Source organism: Ursus maritimus, unplaced genomic scaffold (genome assembly GCF_017311325.1).
Source record: "Ursus maritimus isolate PB19 unplaced genomic scaffold, ASM1731132v1 scaffold_19, whole genome shotgun sequence".
Lineage (NCBI taxonomy): Eukaryota > Metazoa > Chordata > Mammalia > Carnivora > Ursidae > Ursus > Ursus maritimus.
Window position 1 is genome coordinate 8,950,292 of NW_024424341.1, and position 23,526 is coordinate 8,973,817.

General features: G+C 53.1%; 1 protein-coding gene across 4 annotated transcripts in view; it reads left to right on the plus strand.

Moving 5' to 3' along the window:
- Positions 1-811: 811 nt before the first annotated feature.
- NOD2 (nucleotide binding oligomerization domain containing 2) overlaps positions 812-23,526 on the plus strand; it is a 35,618-nt gene continuing 12,903 nt past the window's right edge. For 2 of the 4 annotated variants that reach the window (XM_040633290.1, XM_040633291.1), the window contains exons 1-6: positions 812-938; positions 7,101-7,567; positions 14,963-15,068; positions 17,566-19,381; positions 22,979-23,062; positions 23,279-23,362. In XM_040633290.1, coding sequence (XP_040489224.1) covers positions 7,109-7,567; positions 14,963-15,068; positions 17,566-19,381; positions 22,979-23,062; positions 23,279-23,362 — 2,549 coding nt within the window. In that variant the 5' untranslated portion in view covers positions 812-938; positions 7,101-7,108. Of the gene's footprint in view, positions 939-7,100; positions 7,568-14,962; positions 15,069-17,565; positions 19,382-22,978; positions 23,063-23,278; positions 23,363-23,526 lie in introns of those variants that run through there. The other 2 variants (XM_040633293.1, XM_040633292.1) reach the window with 2 other exon arrangements.

Here is a 23,526-nt window from a genome sequence, read left to right on the forward strand (position 1 = left end):
TTTTGCTTTACATGAGAAAATTTCCAAATACGAGTGTTTTAAGAGGAACGTTTTTATTTAATACCTTCAATGGAAAACCAGTGTCACTTGCTTGGAAGAATTGGAAACCATGAAATAAAATAAATTTAGTTTAATGGAAACAAAACAGCGCTGTGAAATTCTAGTTAGACGTTGTCGCAGAGCCAAGTAGACCAGGCAGTGTGAGAGAGAGGCTCAAGCCCCATTAGTTCCAAACAGAGAGGGCTTGCTGCAACTTAATCAGAAGGCTTGCAGGAAAAAGGAAGAAAGAGGAACGTTAAACGCTCTGTCCTCTCTCACCTAACATGTAACCCATCACCCTCTGGAAGACACTGTTCACGATTTTAAGGCCTTAGATGACTCTGGACTTACTGGCTGTCAGAATGCGTCCGTTAATACGGGCTCCCACGGCTTTCCTAGCTTTTCCTTCCACAGGATGTCTGGGGCGTGTGCGTCTCCGGAGCGGGCCTCTGGTTCCCGCTAGCAGAAAGGTGGCTCGCTAAGTGGGACACGCTTGGCCGGGGTCCAGTTGACGGGCTGCCCAGGCCTGTTCCTGTTCGCCCTCCTGCCCAGTCTCGGGAGACTTCTGGACAGCCCAGGGGTGGGCGCGGGGAGGGGCGTCCGGACAAGGACGAAGGGGGGTGTGCCCCGCCGGGCGGGATGGGTGGGCGCAGCGCGGGGCGGGGCGGGGCGCCCGGGCCGGCCCCGAGTGTCCCGCAGCGCGGGGTAGGTGGGCAGAGCGCGGGGCGGGGCGCCCGGACCGGAGGGGTGTGGCCCGCCGTGCGGGGCGGGCGGGCAGAGCGCGGGGGCGGAGCTCCGGGACAGAAGGGGCGGGGCCTGAGCGGAGCCGGAGTTGGAGTCGGAGCCTTCAGTTTTGCCCCCAGACCGCAAGGAAGAATTGGGGCGCAGGTGACTGTGCGGTGAGTGCTCCTCTACCCAGCACGGGAGCGCGGGGACGGGCTGGGCGCCGAGGGGAGCTGCCCCGGGGACTCGGACACTTGGCTTTTGAGCCGTCCCGGGCGTCGGGCTTGGGGGAGGGGATGCCCTGGTTTTCCCTTCGGGAGTTCCGGGGTCTGAATGGAAGGTAGAAGGAAAGGGGCTGTCTCGAGGGAGCGGAGCCCCCTGGCGGGCAGCGGCTTCAGAGAATGAGGAGGCTTGGGAGCGGGAGCAGAACTTCCGGGCCCCCTGAGGCTTTGAGGTCTGGAGAGAGGCTCTGTATGGCTATCCTGACGGGTGGGGAGGGAGAGCCTGCAGAATGAGAAGTCCCGAGGCACGGGGCTGGCCGCTGGGTAATGAGATTTCAGTTCTTAGACGAAGCCTCCTCAATGCTCAGTGGAGACGCCTCCTGTCTCTGGGCTTCAGTTTCCCCGTCTTCATCCTGCCCGTGAATGGGAGGGTATAGGTGAAAGTGCCTGGATGATCTCTAACCCTGCCTGTAGCCTTGTAACTCTTAGGGAGCCTCCTGCTTCCTTCCCTCCCTCGGTGGGTGTGCAGACGCCTTCTCATCGCCAACCCTTCCCACAGGGGCCCACAGCAGGGCCCGCCCAGCCTGGCGTCCTCGGTGCCTTCTGCCCTCTCCTTTGGTCCCCATGTCTGGGAGCAGCCATCTGGTCCTACTTGCTTTCCAGCAAACAAAAAAACCTCCCCAAATTTCTTCCCACAGCTGGACCTCTGGCTGTGTGTCTGCTCTTGCTTCTCTCCCTCTTTCTGAGCCTGTAGGCGTCTTCCTCGTGTGGCCTTGGTCTCCCCATGGGCTGTTCTGGTCTGCCATGTCGCCTGTCCCCTTGGTGAAGACCAAAGTGACAGTCTCATTGCCTCTGCTCTCCTGTCCCAATCGCTCTGGCCCTAAGTTTGTTGGTTACTCAGATCCCCTTTGCCAGTTTGGGCTCTGAGGCTGGACGGGACCCCTATTTAACCCATTCACCTCGCACCTGGTGCAGGATCCCTCCGCGGCGCATGCTCAGTGATGATGACATGTGGCGTGCCTGTCCATTGTCCTGCAGCTCTTGTTACATTGAGTAAAATCGATGGCTTGCAGATTTCCAGTGTTCCGTTCCACTTCTGCCTCCTGGAGCCATGCAGCGTCAATTCACTCTTTTATTAATTCAAATGATCTTTATCAACACACTGGGTGAGACACAGCTCTAGCAAAAAAAAAAAAAAAAAAAAAAAAAAAAAAGGAAAATCAGACAAAACTCCCTGCCTTAATGGAGTTCGTATTCTAGAAAAGAGGACAGCAATTAGATAGATAAGTACATGTATGATCTGCAGGCAGTGGAAAGTGCTGTGGGGAAAAACAAAGCAGGCAAGGGGGGGTGAGGGCTGGACTTGGGTATTGCAGTTTTACATAGCATAGTCAGGAAGGGCCTCTCCGAGGTGGTGACAACCGAACAAAGCCTTGAAGGAAGTGAAGGGTGAGCAATGTGAATATTTGAGGGGAAGGACAGTGTGCCTGTGGAGGGAAGAGCACAAAGCATGTGCAAAGGCCCTCAGGCAGAGGCATGCCTGATGGGAGCAGGTCCAGCTTGTTCTGGGAACAAGGAGGAGGTCTGTGTGGCTGGAGCAGGGTGGGTGAGGAGCTGGTGGGGGGTTAGTAGGAGATGAGTGCGGAGAGGTACAGGGTGGGGAAGTGGGGGTCCATTGCCTTGGGCTGTGAAGGCTTTTACTCTGAGTGCAGTGAGAGCCCCTGGAGGGCTTCGAAGAGAGGAGTCACCTGCTCTGACTCAGGCTGAGGGCGGAAGTTTGGCGGGGAGAGCAGTGATGGGACCACTGTTGCCATTCTGGGGAGAGACCCTGGGGGCTTGTACGCATGGCAGAGAGGCCGTGGGAAAATATCAGATTTTCCGATTTGGGGTAAAGTGTGAAGGTGGGGTCAGGAGGGTTTGGCTGTGAGTGAAAGGTGGAGTCAGGGATGACTCGAAGGTTTTTGGCCTGAGAGTCCGGAAGCTTGGAGCTGCCATCTTCTGAAATGGGAGCTGTTTAGGGGGAAGAGCTGGGGTGCTGGTCTGTGCCTGTTATGTTTGAGATGCCCATTAGGCGTCCACGGGAAGATGCCCAGTAGGGAGTTGGAAAAGTTTAGTTGGGGGGGTTGGAGCTGGAAATAAAATTCAGGGCTGGTGTTTAGAGCCATAAGAGCAGGTGAACTCATTTAGGGAGAGAGTGGTATGGAGGAAAGAGACCCAACCCAGGAGCTCTGGGGCTCCCAGCATCAGGAGCCAGCCAAGGAGACAGAAGGAGCTGCCAGCGGGCTGGGAGAAGTCAGAGTTGGGGTGTCCCCGACGGCAGTGAGGAGAGTGCTGCAAGAAGAGAGAGGGAGCCGTTCTGATAGCGCCTCTCTCAGGGCTGAGAACCCAGCTGAGACAAGAACAGTCTGGGGGGGCCCCAGGGGGCACACCTGGAGGGGATGGGTGGGGAGAAATGGAGGACCGAAGTACAGACAACAGACAGGGGTCCTGCTGTGAAGGGCGTCAGAGAATTGGGGTTGGAGCTGCCAGAGGAAGAGAGGGCTCTACTCTCCTGCTGGAGACACTGCAGTCTGGGTGCCCGTGGGAAATGGTCTTCCCAGAGAGAAGCTCAGGGAAGGCGGCGGAATGGAAGATGGGCCGCAGGAGGGGCGGGGAGGGGTCCAGTGCCCCCTGGGAAGGCTTGGCCCCAGCTGAGAGGACAGTTGAGAAGCCAAGTGTCCCTGGGCCTCCCTTCCTGTCTCGTCTGGCCACTGGGGGGCCAAGTGGGCTGAGATTTCGGCCCTTAAGCCAATCAGCTGGCTCAGAGCTCCAGAGACCGTCACCGGCTGTGGTCTCAGGAAGGAAGGCGGTGTCAGGCTTGGGCCTGGGCCTGGGCTTAGGGGTAAGGGGGCGCCCACGTGGGATGCCCTTTCCACCTGACTCCATTTCATGCCTCTTTTTTTTTTTTTTTAAGATTTTATTTATTTATTCGACAGAGATAGAGACAGCCAGCGAGAGACGGAACACAAGCAGGGGGAGTGGGAGAGGAAGAAGCAGGCTCATAGCGGAGGAGCCTGATGTGGGGCTCGATCCCATAACGCCAGGATCACGCCCTGAGCCGAAGGCAGACGCTTAACCGTTGTGCCACCCAGGCGCCCCTCATGCCTCTTTCTTGACCTGGACCTCACCTTCCTCAAGGAACGACTGTTAAGGACTCCCAAGTTGTAGTAACTCGAGTAGAGAAGAAAAGCAGTGGAGATAGACTCATTTAGTTAGACTGAAGAGGGGAAGTCTGAACAGGTGATACGGGGGCAAGAAGCAGGGTTTTAGGGACAAATTTCATGAAATAGAGGATGATTGGCCATCTGTTTTCTCTCACTCCCAGTTGAAGCTAAAGCAGGAGAAACTTAAGTTAGACATGATGAAGAACTTTCTGAGCTGGTTGTTCAAGGACTGCGGCAAGGCCAGGTGCTCCCCTTGGATGTTTGCAGTAAGAAAAGACAATGCCAGTTCAGAGACAGGGGTCCGACCAAATGGGTCCTTGGGGATTCTTCCTGCTCTGAGGTTTCTGGAAGGAGGCCAGGGAAGAGTTGGGACTTTCCAGCTGCTGGCGGGGGGACAGAGCATCAACCCTTAGGGCTCAGGCCTGCCTTTCTTCCTGTGTGTCCCCAGATCCCTGATGTCACTAGCTGGGTGGTTGTGTGGCTCAAGGATCTGTCAGCTGCTCCAGACTTGGTGTGTTTGGGAAGGGCCCTGCTTACTCCCAGCTTGTCCCCTTGTGGGTGAGCACAACTGTGGGTCTCTCGGTGCAGGTCATGGTGGGTACACAGGGTTTTACACCAGAACCGATGAGAATTACCTAGTTCTGCACGGTGGCTTGGCCAACTCTGGCTTCTAGACCATCCTTTTGGGATTTCCCCGGGAAGGTGGGGTCTGTAGGTAAATCTAGACCCGCCACTCCCGTGCTACTCAGCCTTTGAGTTTCTGCTCAAGGCCATGCCTGCTCCACCAAGCCTAATGATCTTTGCAGGGGGATAGTGTGGCCTAGGTTCTCCCGATGCAGAGGACGGGGCCCTGTCCACCCTCAGAAATCCTCTCGGTAAGAGGAGAAGTCGTTGCCTGGTCTCATGATAACTTTGCAACGTCTTTAATTCCTGGCTGCACACTTGCCCTCCAGGCTAGGGGTCAGAGGGAGAGTGCCCACCCCATGTTTGGGCTGTTCCCAGAGGGAGGGGGCAGGTGCTTCTTTCCCCCAGGTCCTGGCTGGGGTGGCAGTGGGGCTGGGGTTTCCGCAGCTGAGAGCCACACCAGGGCCAAGCCCAAGGCTCTTCTTACTTGTCCTGTTCTCTCCTCTTCCCCCTCCCCATGTCTACCCTCCTGACTCCTCTGCCTGGCAGTGCGCACAGGGTGGAGGCCTGCTTGGCCAGAGAGAACTGCCCTAGAGCAGCCTATGGGTTGGGGAGGCCCTCACAGGCTGCCAGACATGCAGATGACTTTGCCTTGCCTTTGTCTCCTCATCTGGCCAGCCCAAGGCTTACCTCCCGAGGGCTGGCAATAGTCTGAGTTGGAGATGTCTGCTTTCACTTCCCTTGGCTGGTATATGAGGATAGGCACAGAATGTTCCAGGCCCTCCCCTTCCTCGGTGGATTTTTGATTCATGAGCATTCCCACCGTGCCTCCCTGAGGCTCAGCCCTGTGCCAAGCTTGGGGATGCCAGGACGAGTAAGACCCGGGCTTCTCCTTAGGCCAAGAATGGGGAGAGACACATAAATAGTAAATAGGAGAGATGCAAAATCTCCGAGCGCCTTGGCGTCTGCTCCCTTGAGCCTCTCTGAATATCCCCATTTTGTAAAAAGAAGGTGTTCCTCTTCTTTTTCCCTTTTGCTTTCACTTTCTCTGGGCACTGCACCCGTCCACGTCCCTGGTCCCTGTGGCAGTCGTGGAATGGACCCCACTGAGAGATTTTCTCTGCTGCTTGGGGACCCTCCCAGGATCAATTCCCCTCAAATTCCCAGAGCCCAGAGTTTGAAGGCTGAGCCCAGAGTAAGCCACTGATAGAGATGACAGCGTATAATGTGTGGTGGTGAGGGAGTGGGAGTTAAGTGAGGGCCTGGGGGCAGTTGGGAAGGAGGGGGTGACAACGGGTCCGTGCTCTCCTGAGCTTTGAAATGACTTCGTATGCACTTTGATTTTTTTTTTTAAGATTTTTTATTTATTTATTTGACAGAGAGAGAGCCAGCGAGAGAGGGAACACAAGCAGGGGGAGTGGGAGAGGAAGAAGCAGGCTCCCAGCGGAGGAGCCTGATGTGGGGCTCGATCCCAGAACTGTGGGATCACGCCCTGGGCTGAAGGCAGATGCTTAATGACTGAGCCACCCAGGCGCCCCTGCACTTTGATTTTTGCTTTGCCTGGGCTGAGATCTTTATAGCAATGTTCTGGTCTGCCCCCTGGGGTCGAAGTGGGTTACCCTAGCAGGCATGGGCTCGGGACCCCTGTCGGGGAACCCAAATGTGGGAATTAAGGGCATGCATTCTGGAATCACACTGCCTGGGTTCAAACCGCAGCTCCACCGCATCTGGCTGGGAACTCTTATACAAGTCACTTGGTCTCTCTGTGCCTTGGTTTCTTCATCTGGGCTGATTGTAACACCATTCAGAGCAGTTGGGAGGGTTGAATGAGTTCCCATGTGGAAGCATTAGACTGATTGGCAGCCCTTTGCATGTGCTTGGTAAACACCAGCTGCTGCTGGAGAGAGCAGTAACCAGCAGGGGAGAGCCCTCTCCTAAGGTCTCAAAGGGAGATAATTTCCAGATCCCTTGGGAGTCATCGCTCCGACTGTCAGCACAAGACTTATTAAGCCTTCTTGAGCCAAGGATGAAGTGCAGATGTGGAAACCAGGAGCCTTGATTGAACTCCTGGCTGCTTCAAACTCTCTGTGGGACCTCGAGCCAATTTCTCGCCTTCTCTGGGCCTCAGTCTGTCTATCCGCACAATGGGGAGGTTGGATTGGGTAATGTCCCAGTAGATCCCCCGTGGCCTCCTCGGGCTTGGGGTGGGGCTGACTTGTTGCGACGTCCCCCCCACTGCCCCCTGCCTGCTTTCAAAGGAGTCCTGCACTGACCTCACTCTCCTCCCCAGGTTATGAAATGTGCACACAGGACGCTTTCCAGGCTCAGAGGAGCCAGCTGGTGGGGCTGCTGGTCTCAGGGTCCCTGGAGGGCTTCGAGAGCGTCCTGGACTGGCTGCTTTCCTGGGAAGTCCTCTCCTGGGAAGACTACGAGGGCCTCAGCCTCCCGGGCCAGCCCCTCTCACGCTTGGCCAGGCGCCTCCTGGACACTGTCTGGAATAAGGGCACTTGGGGCTGTGAACAGCTCGTCGCAGCTGTCCGGGAGGCCCAGACCGACTGCCAGGCTCCAGAGCTTTCCAGCTGCTGGGACCCGCACTCGCCCCACCCAGCCCGTGACCTGCAGAGTCACCGGCCGGCCATCGTCAGGAGACTCTACAGCCATGTGGAGGGCGTGCTGGATCTGGCGTGGGAGCACGGTTTCATCAGCCAGTACGAATGTGATGAAATCAGGCTGCCCATCTTCACATCCTCCCAGCGGGTAAGGCGCTTCTGTCTTGGGTAATCAGAATTCACAGGAGAAGGGTGCTTAGTCACCAGGACGGAGCTGTCTTTAGGGAGTGAGCCCCGTGGGGAGACAGGGGTGCTGGCCTTCCCCCTAACAAGGTCGCCAGGCAGGTGAAAGTCGTTCAGGGCCTGTTCTCTGTGACTTCGGGGCTTCTCTGTGGAAACTCTCCCTCCTTAGTCTCCCCTGTCTCTTCTCCTCACCTGAGAAACATCAATAAGGTTCTCGGGAGAAGTCAGTGATTTGACTTGTGCAACCCTTCTGAACCCTTTGTGTCTAGCGCAAAGAAACCACTCGTTAACATTCCCGTTGGCCGCCGTTCGTTGTGTTATCGATAATATTCTGTACTTGTATGCTTTTTGGCTGTCTTAATAGCTCAACAGATCATCAAAATTCATTATTCTATTTCATAATTAATTATTACATTGTATTTAATAGATAATTTAACATTTAATTACTAATCGTTAATAATTAGCACACTATGGACCAATGTTGTTCACGTGTCTACATTGGATTTCTGATGCGAACTTGCTTCAGCTCCTAGACATTCAGAGTTGGGGTGTAACTCCCCCTGAAAACGCCATGCCATGAGACTAGAAAACTGTCTGTTGGGTAGTTGTGAAACTCTTTATTCATTTTACCCCAAACAGCGACCCTCAGGGCTCTTGTGATAGAGAGAGAACCGTCACTGACATCCCACCTTATATATTGGGGAACTGATGCCCAGAAAAGTGGTTTGGTGGCATGGAAGTTCCGTGTTGGACCTGGTATCTTGACTCGCTCATTCATTGTTAATTTATACATTCGTTTATTCAGCCAGAATCTTTTTTTTTTTTAAATATTTATTTATTTGAGAGAAAGAGAGAGAGCGAGCACAAGTGGAGGGGGGCAGGGGGAGAGGGAGAAGCAGATTTCCCCTCTGAGCAGGGAGCCTGTCATGGAGCTCGATCCCAGGACCCCGAGATCATGACCTGAGCCTAAGGTGGACGCTTAGCTGATGGAGCCACCCAGGCACCTGTTGGCCAGAATCTATTTAGATGCTTACTCTGTGCCAGGCTCTTAAAGCGTCTTGTGCTCAGTAAATAGGCACTCCGTAAATACTTGTTGGTGAAACACCTCAGTTATTGAATGTATGAATGAATGAATGAATGAATTGGAATTAAATGGCAGTGTTAGGATGGGCTGAACTGGGGGATTTTTTTAGTTTTTATTTATCTATTAAAAAAAAAGTCTTGGGTGATTAGGTGAGTCTAGGTAGAGACTGATGGGATAAGCCAGTGTGTCCTCAAGGCTGTTCTAAAGCTGGCTCATATTTACAGAGCACATGTGGTGTGGCCCCTCTTGTTACTCATTAGTGCGCACGAAACCAACAATTCTACCCTGAGCACCAGGTCCTTGAGCCTGGCCCTGCAGGGATTACAGACAACATGTTCGTTGTTGCACCTGCACTGGTGCCTTCTGTGGTCTGTTGTGGAGATCGAATCAGCCCATTTGGGAAGTTAAAGGATTGTGTCTTGTCATCTTTGGTCAAGTGGTCAACATGGTGGTCTGGTCTGGACGCTCTGAGCGGTTTAGAGGAGGCAGCCCCGGGCCTAGAGGAGACAGGGCATGCATAGAGGAGGTATTTGGATGGATGAAAAAAGAAAATAGGGTAACTCATGGGCTAAAGAAGAAATCATAATGGGGGGCGCCTGGGTAGCGCAGTCATTAAGCGTCTGCCTTCGGCTCAGGGTGTGATCCCGGCGTTCCGGGATCGAGTCCCACATCAGGCTCCTCGGCTAGGAGCCTGCTTCTTCCTCTCCCATTCCCCCTGCTTGTGTTCCCTCTCTCGCTGGCTGTCTCTCTGTCACATAAATAAATAAAAAATCTTAAAAAAAAAAAAGAAGAAATCATAATGGAGATCAGAAAATAATTCAGAACCAAACAGTAATGAGAATCTGATTTATAAAAATGGATGGGCTACAGTTAGAGCAGAACATAGAGGGAAATATATAACCTTAAATGCTAATATTAGGAAAGAAGAAAGCCTGCATTTTAATGAGCTAAGAATCCACCTTAAGTAAGGGCTGGGTAGACAGCAGAAGCACCCATTGCTGGGACTACGCAGGGCATGTGGTGGACAAGACATCTGGGGGTCGTGGGAGTTTCCCAAGGGACTGGACGGCCTGAGGTTTTAAGTTTTTGGAAAGGCTCTCTGAACCCCTTTTGAGCTCTGGCATTCTATGGTTCTTTAACGTGGTGGCTTGCCTTCAGTGGCTGAATTTCTGATTCATTGTGGGTGGAACTTGTGGTATGTCCGACTAACATATCCCCCCAATCCAGGACTACCTTGTTTACTCTCAGAAACTGACCTTGTAATTTCCTATAAAGAGGCAGTTGTCATGGATTGCAGGTTGGGGACTGAAAAATGCTGTGGAATGAAACAAAATGCAAGTTGAAGAACTAGATCCCTAGAAGACCCGCTGCTACTATTTACTGAGGGAGTGCCTACCACAGGCCAGGCACGGTCCATAGCCCTCTATGGTCGTGATCTCTAAGCCACACTACAGCCTTCTAAGGGTATAGTGTTGGCTCCCCTGTTTCTTAACAATGAAGAAACTGCCCAAACCACCCATCTGGGAAGTGGCCCAGCTAGAGTTCGAATCCAGGCCTGATTGTCCCCAGAGCGAATGATCTTCTCTTTCTGCCGTGACATGTGGGGCTTCGTGCGGTGACCTCACGGAGTTGGGCATAACAGTTGTTAGCAGACCTGAGGCTGTAAAACCAGCTCTCCATCTGACTCTTGCACCTGCTAAAGTTGCTAGGGTCGGTGTCAGACTGAAGTGCTTGACTCTTTTACAGTATTAATCCCAACACCTTTAACTTGGGAAATGTAGCATGCCTGCAGAAAGTGTATAATTTCATATGTCGTGGTATAAACATGTTCCCTTCACCCACACAAAGACGTAGAATGTTACTAGTTCTTTCCTCCATTGCTACCCCTAGCCTGACTTTTGTGTGAAATCAGTTCTTTGCTTTTCTTCACAGTTTTAATACCTTATGCAATAATTCTCCAAACCATGTGTTTTGTTTTGGGAAAGTTCTAGCAAGCCCAAGCATAGCAGTGTCAGGAAAGCGGAGTCCTGCCTCTCCTTCTTGGATGCGGGCTCCCAGGAGCAGGGAAACAGAACAGGACCTCAGGGACTTGGTCTTGGTTTTACCTTCTGGAGGCTTGAAGGGCTCCTGCTGGGAAGTCAGTGGGCAAGGTCATTGAGCGAGTCCCGAGAAATTCACTACAGCTGGAGGGTCTGGTAGGGCAGTATGAGTCAGGGGCCGGATGTCCAGGAATAGTCAGAGGAAGTGTGCAGTTGTAAGCTTGTCCGAGGCTCTTCCAGCTCCCAGGAATCGGGCCAGGCCAAACACTTTGGGGGTGAAATGGGTGTCCTCAGCTGACCCAGGCCACAGGGGTTGAAAGAAAGAATGATATTAGCCTGTAGTGTAGACAAGCCAAATATAGATAAGGATTAGAGCCAGGCCTGCCTGGACATCTAGGAAATAATTGCTTTGGACGTGTGTGAGTCTTGAGTCACGTTGCTCCAATCTGCCTCAGCTGGCGGCCCTCTGCTTCTGGTAGAGCCATCATCCTGAGATTTCCCTTCACAGTCCTCTTGTGTTGGTTTTCCTGTATCCTGAGTAATATGTCTTCCTTTTTCTTGGTTTGTTCTATTCTGGGAGATCATATCTCCCACATACTGTAAAGTGAGCCTATGGGAGTTAAAATTTTAAGCTCTTCTATCGTTAAAACTTGCCTCGTATTTGATCAATAATTTAGCTGGGTATAAAATTCGGGGTTGGTCATCATTTTCCTTCAGAATTTTGAGATTATTACTCCCTTGTCTGCTCTCTTCCAGAGAAGAATTCCTAGAATTCCAAAACTCTTTTATACTTCTGGAAGCATGTGAAATTTTCTTTTGGCCCCCTAACATTCTGTAATGTCACAGTGATGTGCCTTAGTGTTTTTCTGTTGTGCTGGTCACTCAAGGGGTGCTTTTTTTTTTTTTTTTAAGATTTTATTTATTTATTTGACAGACAGAGGCAGCCAGCGAGAGAGGGAACACAAGCAGGGGGAGTGGGAGAGGAAGAAGCAGGCTCATAGCGGAGGAGCCTGACGTGGGGCTCGATCCCATAATGCCGGGATCACGCCCTGAGCCGAAGGCAGACGCTTAACGACTGCGCCACCCAGGCGCCCCACAAGGGGTGCTTTGAATCCAAAAACTCAGATTCTTTTATGTTCTGGAAGATTTTCTTGATTACTTTATTGGTGATTTCTTTCTCTTTTCTCTCTTCTCTGTTTATGGAACTACTATTTGAATTTTAGGACTCCTAGACTGATCTCCTAATTTTCTTCTCTTTCTTGTCCATTTTCTTTCTCTGTGTTCTTTGCATTACTTCCTCTATAATATCTTCCACTTAACCTTTAAACCCTTGCACCCTTGTGTTTTTCATTTTTGCTATCACTTTGAATTTCCAAGAGCTATTTTAAAATGTCTATTTTTGGGGCGCCTGGGTGGCTCAGTCGTTAAGCATCTGCCTTCGGCCCAGGGCATGATCCTAGGGTCTTGGGATCAAGTCCCGCATTGGCCTCCCTGCTCCGCTGGGAAGCCTGCTTCTTCCTCTCCCACTCCCCCTGCTTGTGTTCCCTCTCTTGCTGGCTGTCTCTCTCTGTCAAATAAATAAATAAAAAATCTTTAAAAAAATAAAAATAAAATGTCGCTTATTATAACATCCTGTTCTTGTTTTATGGATGCAATTTCTTATCTTACTTAAGGACCATAACGATACAGCAGGTTCTGGTTTTTTGGTTTTGTTTTGTTTTTTGTTGTTTTTTCGGGGCGGGGGGGCAGATGTTTTTCCACCCTGCATAACCTTTTTACCCTACAAGTTGCTTTCCCCTTCTCAACTTATTTGGCCTCAACCTCCCACATGAGATTCTTTCTTTGGGCATATGATGATCCTTAGTTTGCTGCTCATGACCGAAACAGACTCCTTAACACTTACTGGAAACTCAGAGCCTACAGGTGAAACTTGTCTGCCTCCAGTTTCACTGTAGACATTTTGGGCAGTGATGGCATTTGTACCTTTAGACCTTTCCTCCTAGGTTGGTCAAGTTGCTAGCCTGGAGGTAAAGGTCTGACTGCCAGAGTTGCGGGAGCCCAGTGAGTAAGAGGGCTGGGCACTGATAGTGGTGGGGAGAGGTCTCTGCGTTCAGCACTCATTTTGCACATGGTCATTTAAACCTTCTTTTGGGGCACGATGCCCACTTCCTTTATTGTGCCTGGTGCCTCCCAGTCCAGGGACCCTGTTTTAGCCTTTCCAGAATATAAATCTCCACACTTTGCCGTGGCAGGGCGGGGACAGTTGCTGTTGGCTTGGAGTGGTTAAGGGGAACCGGAGATCTGTTTTATAGGCCACGTTAACTCAATCCTCCTTAATTCAGTCATTTCCTTTGGTTCTAGAGGTACCTGATGCTCTTCATTCCAGAGATCTTTATAGATTCCAAAATGCATGTTGTGTGGTTTTCAATCTGGCCACTGTTGGCTTAGGATCTGGCTTTCTGGGCTCTTCTAAGTCTATTACTGTTCATTCCTTTGGCAAGTCCTTGAATGCATGCTCTGTGCCAGGCACTCTTCTAGGTGTTGAGGAAACAGCAGTGAACAAAACAGACAAAAATCCTTGTCCTGGAGACGCTCCTGTTCCAGTGCAGAGAGATGACAATAAGCAAAAGGAACACATGACAGGACACGTTGGAAGGTGATGAGTGTGCTGTAGAGAATAAGTAGAGTGGGTCTGGGGGTCGAAAAGTTACAGGGGGCGGGGCTAGGGATTGCAATTTTAAATGGAGTGGTCAGGGAGTTCTCAAGAAGGTGATATTTGAGCAAAGACTTGAAGGAAGTGAAGGAAGGGGTCACATGGACAGCAGGAGAAAGGGCATCCCAGGCAGGGGGGACAGTCCCAGCAAAGGCCCAGGGGTGGGAGCATGCTTGATGTTTCCAGAAAACCTGAGGCTGGTGTTCTGAGTGGAATGAGCAGGGGGAAGAGCAGTAAGAGGTGAAGTGAGAGAAGTGAAGCAGGAGCCTCAAGGTCACAGACAGCACTTCGGTCTGTTTGGAGCCTTGTAGGTTATTGTTCAACTTGGGCTTTTGCTCTGAGAAAATGAAGGCAGTGTTGGGACATTTGTAACGGGAGACGTATGATCTGGCTTTTGTTTTTAAAGAATGACACTCTGCCTGCAGCATTGAGAATAGATTCTGGGGACAGAGACAGAAGCAGGGACACCAGGTGGGCAGCCTCTGCTGTTTTCCAGGTGAGCAATGATGGTGGCTTGGGCGGTGGCACAGAGGAGACGACAAGAAAGGGCAGCGCTCTCTAGCTGTGCATCCAGTGGGGTAGACTCTGGCCACATGCGGCTATCGAGCACTTGAAATGAGGGCTGGTCCGCAGTGGGATTCTGTTCTGAAGACTCAATATGAAAGAAACAATGTAGAGTATCTCAGTAATTTTTTTATATTGACTTCATGTTGAAATGGTAATTTTCTGGCTACATTGGGCTAAATAAAATATATGATTGAAATGGATTTCATTTCTTTTTACTTTAAAAAAGGCTACTAGAAGACTCAACATTACAAACACGTCTTGCATTTGTGTCTACCCTCTAGGCAGTGAGGATTCTCCTTCTATTGGGCTGTTCTGGATACGCGTTCAAGCCAACAGGATTTGTTGGTGGATCGCAGAGGAGAGGCTTCCAGGGTGATTCTAGAAGTTTGGGGCTGAGCAACTGGAAGGGTAGAGTTGACATTAGTGGGAAGGAGGAAGGCTGCAGGTTTGGGGGTGGGTGTAGACGAGGAGCTTGGTTTTGGATATGTGAAGTCAGAGGTGTTTAGGGGACATCGAAGTGGAGATGGTGGGCAGGCAGTTCTGGGTGTGCGTGTCCAAGGTTCGGGGGAGCAGTTCAGATTGGAGATGAAAATGTGGGGGTTGTGTTCAGGGATGGTCTTCCAAGCCTCGGGGCCCCATGGAATCACCTGTCTTCCAAATGATTTCTAGCTTTCCAGAATTGTTTTTCCTATCCTTGGAGGTTGATAGATTTATGTTATTTTCTCCTTAAATTATTCCCTCTTTTAGTGGGAGCCAGATCGGGTGCGTATGCAAGTGTTCGCTTCACCACACAACACCTAGTGACTTCTTCAGACCCCTCTTGCTCTGGGGTGTTGTTCCGGCCTTTTATTGTGGTGGAAGGGAGATGCCTATGAAATTGTAGGGATCGGTAGAAACCTTCCCACTCTGTCTCCATCCGCCTTTCTGGAAAGATACTGACTTTTGCTCTCCCCATAGGCAAGGAGGCTTCTCGATCTTGCCACAGTGAAGGCGAATGGGTTGGCTGCCTTCCTTCTACGTCATGTTCAAGAATTGCCAGTCCCGTTGGCCCTGCCTTTTGAAGGTATATATATATTATGTTCTTCTCAGTTCATCCGAAAGGGAAGGAAAGGCTGTAGGGATTCACGGTTAAGAGTGAATTTCACTTACTGGCCGTAACTCAGTTTCCCGAGGTCAAGGATAAACCACCACTGACTCACTGGGCTATTGGGAGGATCGAAAGGATTACCGCGTGTAATATTGGGGTTAGCTTTTATTATTTCCTGAGTTGCACAGTGATGACTGGAGCTTACTGTGCTCTGAAGCGAAGGCAGGTCTTCCTCGCTAGCCAAACTCTTTTTATCTGTGCTGGAAAGGATACGCTTTTGAGATAGGGCTGTTATCTCTCGATTTCTGCAATTTAACCACTCACCATCAGACACTCCAGGACCAAATGGATTTAGATAACATGGTATCTCTCTCGTTGCACGTGGCCACCAGCCCAACTCAGGGACGGGAGGGGCTTGGATCCCACAGCTGAAACTAGGCAGGGGTCCTTGCAAGGTGTTTTATTCAAGGCATCTGTGCTTTGTGGCAACCTGAGAAATCAGTGTCATCTTTTCCACTTTACGGATATGAAAACTGGGGCAAGGAGGGCGGGGGTCGACGTGGGGAGGATGGGTCTGGTTTTATACCGTCTCCACCAGTGCTTCTCCTTTTCTTGGGAGAAGAGATCGTCAGTTGTAAAGAGAGGGCTAGAGGCTCACATGTCTTGTTCCCATATCACCATAGGGATTGCTCATTGGCAGTGAGGGCCCCCGAGCTGTGGGTGGCGCTAGCAGATCGATTTACCACCCTGGGCTCTACCCTCTGGGCAGCGAGCATGCCTGCTGGAGGGACGGCTAGAAGCCAGTGCTTGGCACCTCGGTGAGCACCATCTCCCTGAGAATAGGGCACAGACATCAGTGTCCCAAGGGGCTGGTCCGTACGGAGCTCGGTGCCCGGGTTGGGCCTTGGTTAGTGTGGGCTGTTGATATCATCAAGCACAGCCGGCTTTCATGCATCGTAACTCTGTGACATGATGCCAGATTCCCCAGGGTGACCAATCCAAAGTTGATGCTTGACCTGGGTTTGTTTTTAAAATGAGAGATGGTTGCTTTTCAAGAGAATTTTATATTGGTGGTGTCTGGAAAACCTGCATTAGAACTCAGGGTAGTAGAGAGGAAGGTATATATTTTATGGTGTCTACGTTGAGTGCTCCTGGTATAGCCAGGGGGCATTAAAAGCAATGAGGGTCATCAGCTCTGGGGACAGAACACGGAACACAAGCACAGCGCAACTTCTCTGGATGACCGTGAACAGAGCCTTGGTATGCTCAGTGTGCTCTGTGAGAATGACTTGTTAGCTTTTGAGTTGAGAACAAGGGGGCCGGTCTTTGGTTGGGAGCAGTGAGGCCATGATGCTCGAAGGTCCCCCCGCCCTGGGGGCTCTGGACTACCACTTCCTCATTCCTTGAAAGGGGAACTAACCCCTGATACAGCAAGTAATCTGCCCACATTGCTTATTAGGACGGTAAAGGAAAAGCAGCTGCCTTGTGGACACACCCTATGCGCGAGAGGGTTGCGAGGGTTCTGTGAAGAGGATGCGGAAGTGAACCTTGATCAAGGACTCTTGTCCAAGTGCTCGACCCGGGCACTCCAGTGACCCGGAGACCAAACAGGGCGAAGTCCACGTGGATTATTCAGGATAATGTCCCTATCTCTGTAGTTGAATCACATTTATCTAGTCCCTTTTTTGCAGGTAAGGTAACTTCTTCACAGACCCTGAGGATTGGGACCCGCTGCTCCTCTTATGCCTCCCAAACCCCTCAGTATCGCGATAACAAATACCATCTTTCGAGAGCTTACCATATGTCAGACGTTCCTCTAAATTCTATCTTCTCTCATTTCCTCCTATGACAATCCTTCAGGGTGTGGATTGTCCCTAATTTTGGAGATAAATATACCAAGGCGGTAAAGGTTGAGTGGCTGGTACAAGGTAATGATGGAGGTGGCTTTCAAACCCAGGTGGATCTGACTTCAGAAACGGGGCTACCAGGCTTTTACACCTTGTGTTTTTCTTTAGAAAGACCCAGCCGAGGTTGAGGGGCCAAGAGGCCATGTAATCAATATGGCGGGACAGGCATCGGCATGCAGGCCTTCTGATCCCAGCCCAAGGCTCCTTCTCATCCACAGCTCTTCCTGATGTCAGTAGTAATAATAATACCACTAGCTAATATCTTTTGAGCCCTGTGTTGGACGCCGAAGGAAGCACTTGACATGAATTATCCTAATTGCTCCATGTAAACCCTATAAGGTAGGGACCACCATTTTCCCACCTCCCAAGGCGGGGAGAGTCCCAGGCTTAGGAAGGTTATGTGACTGTCATCAAAGCCCGTAGTTTGCAAGTGGAAAAGCCAGGGCTGGCACGTGCTGGCTCTTCTATCCATGCATCACATCACGTGCCCCCCATGAAGCCCCCTCTCTGTCAGATCCCACCCTCCCCACCATCCTACCTCATTCGCCTCCTCTTCGGTCTTCCAGATACCGCGTGTAAGAAGTACATGTCCAAGCTGAGGTCCACGATATCCGCTCAGTCTCGCTTCCTGAGCACCTACGATGGGGCAGAGAATCTTTGCCTGGAGGAAATATACACAGAGAATGTTCTGGAGATCCGGACAGAGGCGGGCCTGGCCGAACCCCTGCAGAAGAGCCCTGCGACCCTGGGCCTGGAGGAGCTCTTCAGCAGCCGTGGCCGCCTCAATGACGACGCCGACACGCTGCTGGTGGTGGGCGAGGCGGGCAGCGGCAAGAGCACGCTCCTGCAGCGGCTGCACTTGCTCTGGGCCTCAGGGAGTGACTTCCAGGAGTTTCTCTTCGTCTTCCCATTCAGCTGCCGGCAGCTGCAGTGCGTGGCAAAGCCTCTGTCTGTGCGGACGCTGCTCTTCGAACACTGCTGTTGGCCCGACCTCGGCCAACAGGACGTCTTCCAGTTCCTCCTTGACCACCCCAACCGCGTCCTCTTAACCTTCGATGGCTTTGACGAGTTCAGGTTCAGGTTCTCGGACCGCGAGCGCCACTGCTCTCCGACCGACCCCACCTCTGTCCAGACTCTGCTCTGCAACCTCCTGCAGGGCAACCTGCTCAAGAATGCCCGCAAGGTGCTAACCAGCCGGCCCGCGGCGGTGTCCGCGCTCCTCAGGAAGTGCCTGCGCTTGGAGCTCTGCCTGAAGGGCTTCTCGGAGGAGGGCATCGAGCTGTACCTGAGGAAGTGCCACCGGGAGCCGGGGGTGGCCGACCGCCTCGTCCGCCTGCTCAAAGCAACCTCGGCCCTGCACGGTCTGTGCCACCTTCCTGTGGTCTCGTGGATGGTGTCCAGATGCCACCGAGAGCTGTTGTGGTGTGGCGGGGGGTCCCCAAAGACCACCACGGATCTGTACCTGCTGATCCTGCAGCATTTTCTGCTGCATGCTTCCCCGGCAGGCTCGGTGCCCTGCGGCCTGGGGTCCGGCCTGCTTCGAGGCAGGCTCCCCAGCCTCCTGCGCCTGGGCTGGCTGGCTGTCTGCGGCCTGGGCAAGTGCTGCTACGTGTTCTCCGCCAAGCAGCTCCAGGCGGCGCACGTGGGCCCCGAGGACATTTCTCTCGGCTTCCTGGTGCACGCCAGGAGCGTCGTGCCGGGGGGCGCCGCCCCGCTGGAATTCCTGCACATCACCTTCCAGTGTTTCTTTGCAGCCTTGTACCTCGTGCTGAGCGCCGACCTGTCGCAGTCCTTGCTCCGACAACTCTTCAGCTGTCACGGGCCGCGCAGCTCGCTGCTGGCCCGGCTGCTGCCCCCCATGTGCGTGCCGCGCCCCGAGCGCCCAGACGGCGGCGCCGCGGCTCTGCTGCAGGAGGCTGAGCCGCACAACCTCCAGATCACGGCAGCCTTCCTGGCGGGGCTGCTGTCCCGGGAGCACAGGGGCCTGCTGGCCGAGTGCCAGGTGTCCGAGAGGGCCCTGCTCCAGCGCCAGGCTGGCGCCCGGGCCTGTCTGTCCCGCAGCCTCCACGAGCACTTCCACTCCATCCCCGCGGCCGTGCCGGGGGAGGCCAAGAGCGTGCATGCCATGCCCGGGTTCGTCTGGCTCATCCGGAGCCTGTACGAGATGCAGGAGGAGCGGCTGGCCCGGGAGGCCGTGCGGGGGCTGAAGGTCGGGCACCTGAAGCTGACGTTCTGCGGCGTGGGCCCTGCAGAGTGTGCCGCCCTGGCGTTCGTGCTGCGGCACCTGCAGCGGCCCATGGCTCTGCAGCTGGACCACAACTCCGTCGGGGACGTCGGTGTGGAGCAGCTGCTGCCTTGTCTCAATGTCTGCAAGGCTCTGTAGTGAGTGTTGCTGGGGGGTGCTGGCTGGCGGGGGGCAGGATGCACTGTGGGGGCTCCGCACGGGACCCCCGGGAGTCCAGGCCCGCCACCCCTTCGGTGCAACCCCAGCCGGGCCCCTTCCGCGGTCTGGGCCTTAGTGTCATGGTGATGACGACAGCCACGTCTATGGAGTGTCCTGCGTGTCAGGCGCTGTGTTGCACACTTCCCGGAATTAAGTCCTTTCCTCTCTGTGAACACCCCGGGCTGACTCCCCGTTATCCTCCGTTTGAGGCCCAGAGAAGCAGAGTCCCCGGTCTAGAGCGACACAGGAAATGGCAGAGTGGGGTAGAACAGATCACATCTTTCCGGTGACAAGTCCTTGCTCCCCACAAGCAGCCTGTCCGCGGAGAGGTTTCAGGGGCTCCGCGAGAACCTTGAAGTGACGTGCAAAGTTTTGTGTCATATGTGTGTGTTATTAGGAACTGCCCACAAATCAGAGGTGATTTAGGCCCCATGAGAGATTTTAAAATCCCAGTGAGATGCAGATTTCAGGATCCAAGAGCTGGAAAGTGGCTGCAGAGTTGTGCCTGCCCTTAAGGCCACAGGAGATTTTGCCGTCACCTGTACTGCTCCGGAGCCCCGTCTGGAGGTGTGAGGTTTCCCCCTTTGGAACGTCTGTTCCAGCACCCGCAGGGCCTCTCTCCATGTGTTGGGCCAGGTGAGAGCAGAAGGCATGCCCAGGTCTGGCAGCCAGCCTGCCGCAGGCTCCCCAGCTTCCTTTCCTGCCTTGAAAGGGCAGGTCCTGCTGCCTGTTTAAAACCTCCGAGGGGGCAGAAGTAGTAGCTTAATGTTAATATCTACTCACAGCTTTCTGGGGCTTTTGGTCTAACCCAGATGATCTTATTTGACCCTAAGCAAGGGACAAGCCTCTCCTTGAATATATTAGGAGGGCATAACTTCTCCTGGCCAGAGCAGCAAGATTTTTTTGTTTTCTCTCTGGAGCAAACGTATGCAGATCTATTAGAAGCTGTGGCGGCCTGTGTGATCCCTTGCATAGGGTCTGTGGTCATAAGTTTATAAATACAATGTAATAATAACACAATATGTAACATATTTTATATAGTTCCCATGTATATTATAGATCATAACTGTTATGAATTTATCAGGAAGAAACAGCTGACACATTTAAATTGGGTGATTTGCAGAGAGTTTACTAAAGGGACTGTTTACAGAGGCTTGAACAGCAGTCAGGAAGAGCCAGAAGGGACAGGGCAGGGTCCTGGGGCCAGTGACTGTGAAGGTGGGGGTGGGGAAGGCCTGGAGAGGCAGGGCTGGGGGGGCAGGTGTGGAGAAGGCTGCCTGATAGGAGCTGAGGCTACAGAAAGCTGAGAGAGTGGGGGCCCTGGCCCTTCCTCCCCTTCCCGCTCGTGCCTTGACCACCCAACCGGGAGCCAGCAGGGGGTGCCCGCTGCTGTCGTCCATGGGCATCAGCCCCTCAGGACCGAGAGCCAGGTAGACAGGGGAAAGTGGATCTGGCCAGGCAAATGGAAGACGGCCAGCACCATACTCTATTTCCCCAAGAAGGAGGAATCCCCGTATTTTCACTCAGGAAGTCTGAGACCTTTCTATGGGAGTCAGTTTCCTGATCAAATATGAATGTTTTTCTGGATAGTGGACCTGTCATTCTCAAGGGGGTCCTCGAGCCCCAAGAGGTCGGAACCTCTGGCCTGGATGATCCTGATAGACCAGTCCATCCTGAGAATGAGTGGCTTCCCTCTCCTCAGTTAGGGAAAGCCCATGTCACTCCCAGAATGTGTCAGAGGGCTGAGGGGAGGCTCGAGGTCTGTTTCTATTTTCAGAGGAGGGTGAGGAGGGTCTGGCTCCAGTGCCCTGCCTGTAGGTGCAAAGGGGCTTGTGGAAATGCAGATTCTCAGGCCTGTGCCCAGCGATTCTCATTCCCTGGGTGTGGGGTGGTCTGTGGGAACCAGCTCGATTTTTCCATGAGCCATAAAAGACCTTGACCAAGTTCTGCTCTTTTCTCTCTATACCGAAATTGCCAGCGCTGTGTGGGAGGGGAAAGGACCTTGAGGTTGCTGCTTGGGCATTTTGCCTGTGCGTGTGTGAGAGAGAGACAGAGACAGAGAGAGAGAGAGACAGAGGCTCCGGACGGCGGGGGGGGGGGCCTCCTCTCCCCCAGAGCCATACTGCCTCTCTCCCACTTGAAATGTTTCCATGCCAACAGAAAGTGCTCAGCCTCCAGGAAACCTGTCTACAAAGTATCCCCATCTAGGTTTCTTTAGACCCTGGCTCTGACTCCAGGCTGCTGGCTTTCACAGCTTTTTGGCCATGACCCACTGTGAGAGAGAAGGAGCAAGCGGGCGCACAGGCATCTAAAACTGAAACAAAAACTTCACAAAATGACTTTCCGGTGTAAACTCGGATGCATTCTGCCCTCTTCTGTTCTTTTTCCCTTTTAAAAATGCTGCTAGGACCTTCAGAGTTGATTTCATGACCCACCAACGGGTCATAGCCTGCAGGTTGAAAATCACGGCTCTAGGCACCCACAGAAGGCCTGGGGGGAGAGGCAGGCAATGTCGTGCTCAGGGGTGGGCTTTGGAGCCGGACCTCCTGGGCCCAGAGGCTTTAGGCGCTGTGCAACCTTGGTGCGGTCACTGCACTTGTCTGTGCCTCAATTTCCTTCCCCTTAATAGACATCATCATGGTACCTACGTGGTAGGCTTTTGTGAGGATTAAATACCTTTGCTTTTGGGAAGTGCTTGGGTGAGTTCCCGTGCAGGTGCTCCATGAGCAGTCGTGATTACTGGGAGCCTCTACGCCTGCCACGTGCTCAAGGGGCTTTATGTGTACTGTCTCTTTAAATCTTACTCTCCTGCAGCCAGGTGGGGTGGGGAATACCATCTCCCCCTTTTTACAGAGGAAGGGAACAGCAAATAGCTAGTAAGTGGCTGCTAAGGATCAGAATTTCCACTGAGGGATTCTAGAGCCCACGTTGTTAACCTTTAAGTTAGGGTCTCCCCCATCTGCCAGAGGATGGGGGTCATGGGTGCAGTTGTTAATGTACACAGATCCCTGGGCCCCGCCGCCCCACACAGACAGAATCACCAGCTCCAGGGGAAGGACCTGAGAGTCTGTATTCTAGAGACGCTTTTTGAAGATCTGGTGAGCAGGTGAGTTTGGGGGACGCTGCCCTCTGGTACCCACCATCACCTCCTGCGGGGGAGGGGGCTGGCTAGTTCCCACCACATCGGCCCACCTCGGAACCTTCTGGGAGGCCTCTAGGAAGATCATTTCTGGGCTACAAAGCTGGAAACAGCGCCTTGGACTAGGCCGGGGACCCCCTAGGAGCCCAGTGTTCTTCAGCAGGAGCTCTGGGTCCCTGCGTGCTGAGCTGTCCCCCACCTGGGGTGTGAGGTCAGCACCCTGGCCAGGGATGGGGGCGTGTCCTCTTTTCTGGGGTGCTCAGTGCTTGCGGTGTTTCCCAGAAGTCCAGAGGCTGGCGCTTTGGGCGTGAGTGAAAAATCTCTTTGGGAGTCTTGTTTATGTGATTTTTCTCTCATCAGCTCCGTTTTCAAATTTGTTTATCTTGCCTTTTGTCAGCTTGCGAGATAACAACATCTCAGACCGTGGCGTCTGCAAGCTCGCGGAGCACGCAATGCACTGCCAGCAGCTGCAGAAGTTAGCGTAAGCTGGGCTCGGGCCGTGGACGTCGGGCCCCGTGCCCCCTGCCACTCTCCAGGTCGTGCCACAGCGGTGGCGGCTGTGAGCGGGGCTGGGAGTGTCTGCCGGGTCGGAGGGTGTGGGCAGCTCCTGTGCTGAGGCAGCCGGCTACCCTGGGCTTGGGTGGTCCCCGACTGCTGTGCTTTGTTTCCATGGCTCCTCTCTTTCGGAACTTTCCAGGCTCTTCAACAACAAACTGACCGATGGCTGTGCGCACTCCCTGGCCAGGCTCCTTGCGTGCAAGAGGAACTTCTTGGCGTTAAGGTGAGCCCGGGGCTTTCCTAGGCCCTGGAAACTGCCTTTCTTCTGCACAGCGGAGTCGGCTCGGTCTGGTCTTGGCCCTGGCTCGGCGTCTGCTGGGCTGGTGATCTCCTGGCTGCAGACAGGGCCAGTGTTTCCTTGGAGCACGGTTTTGCCCATGCTGTGAC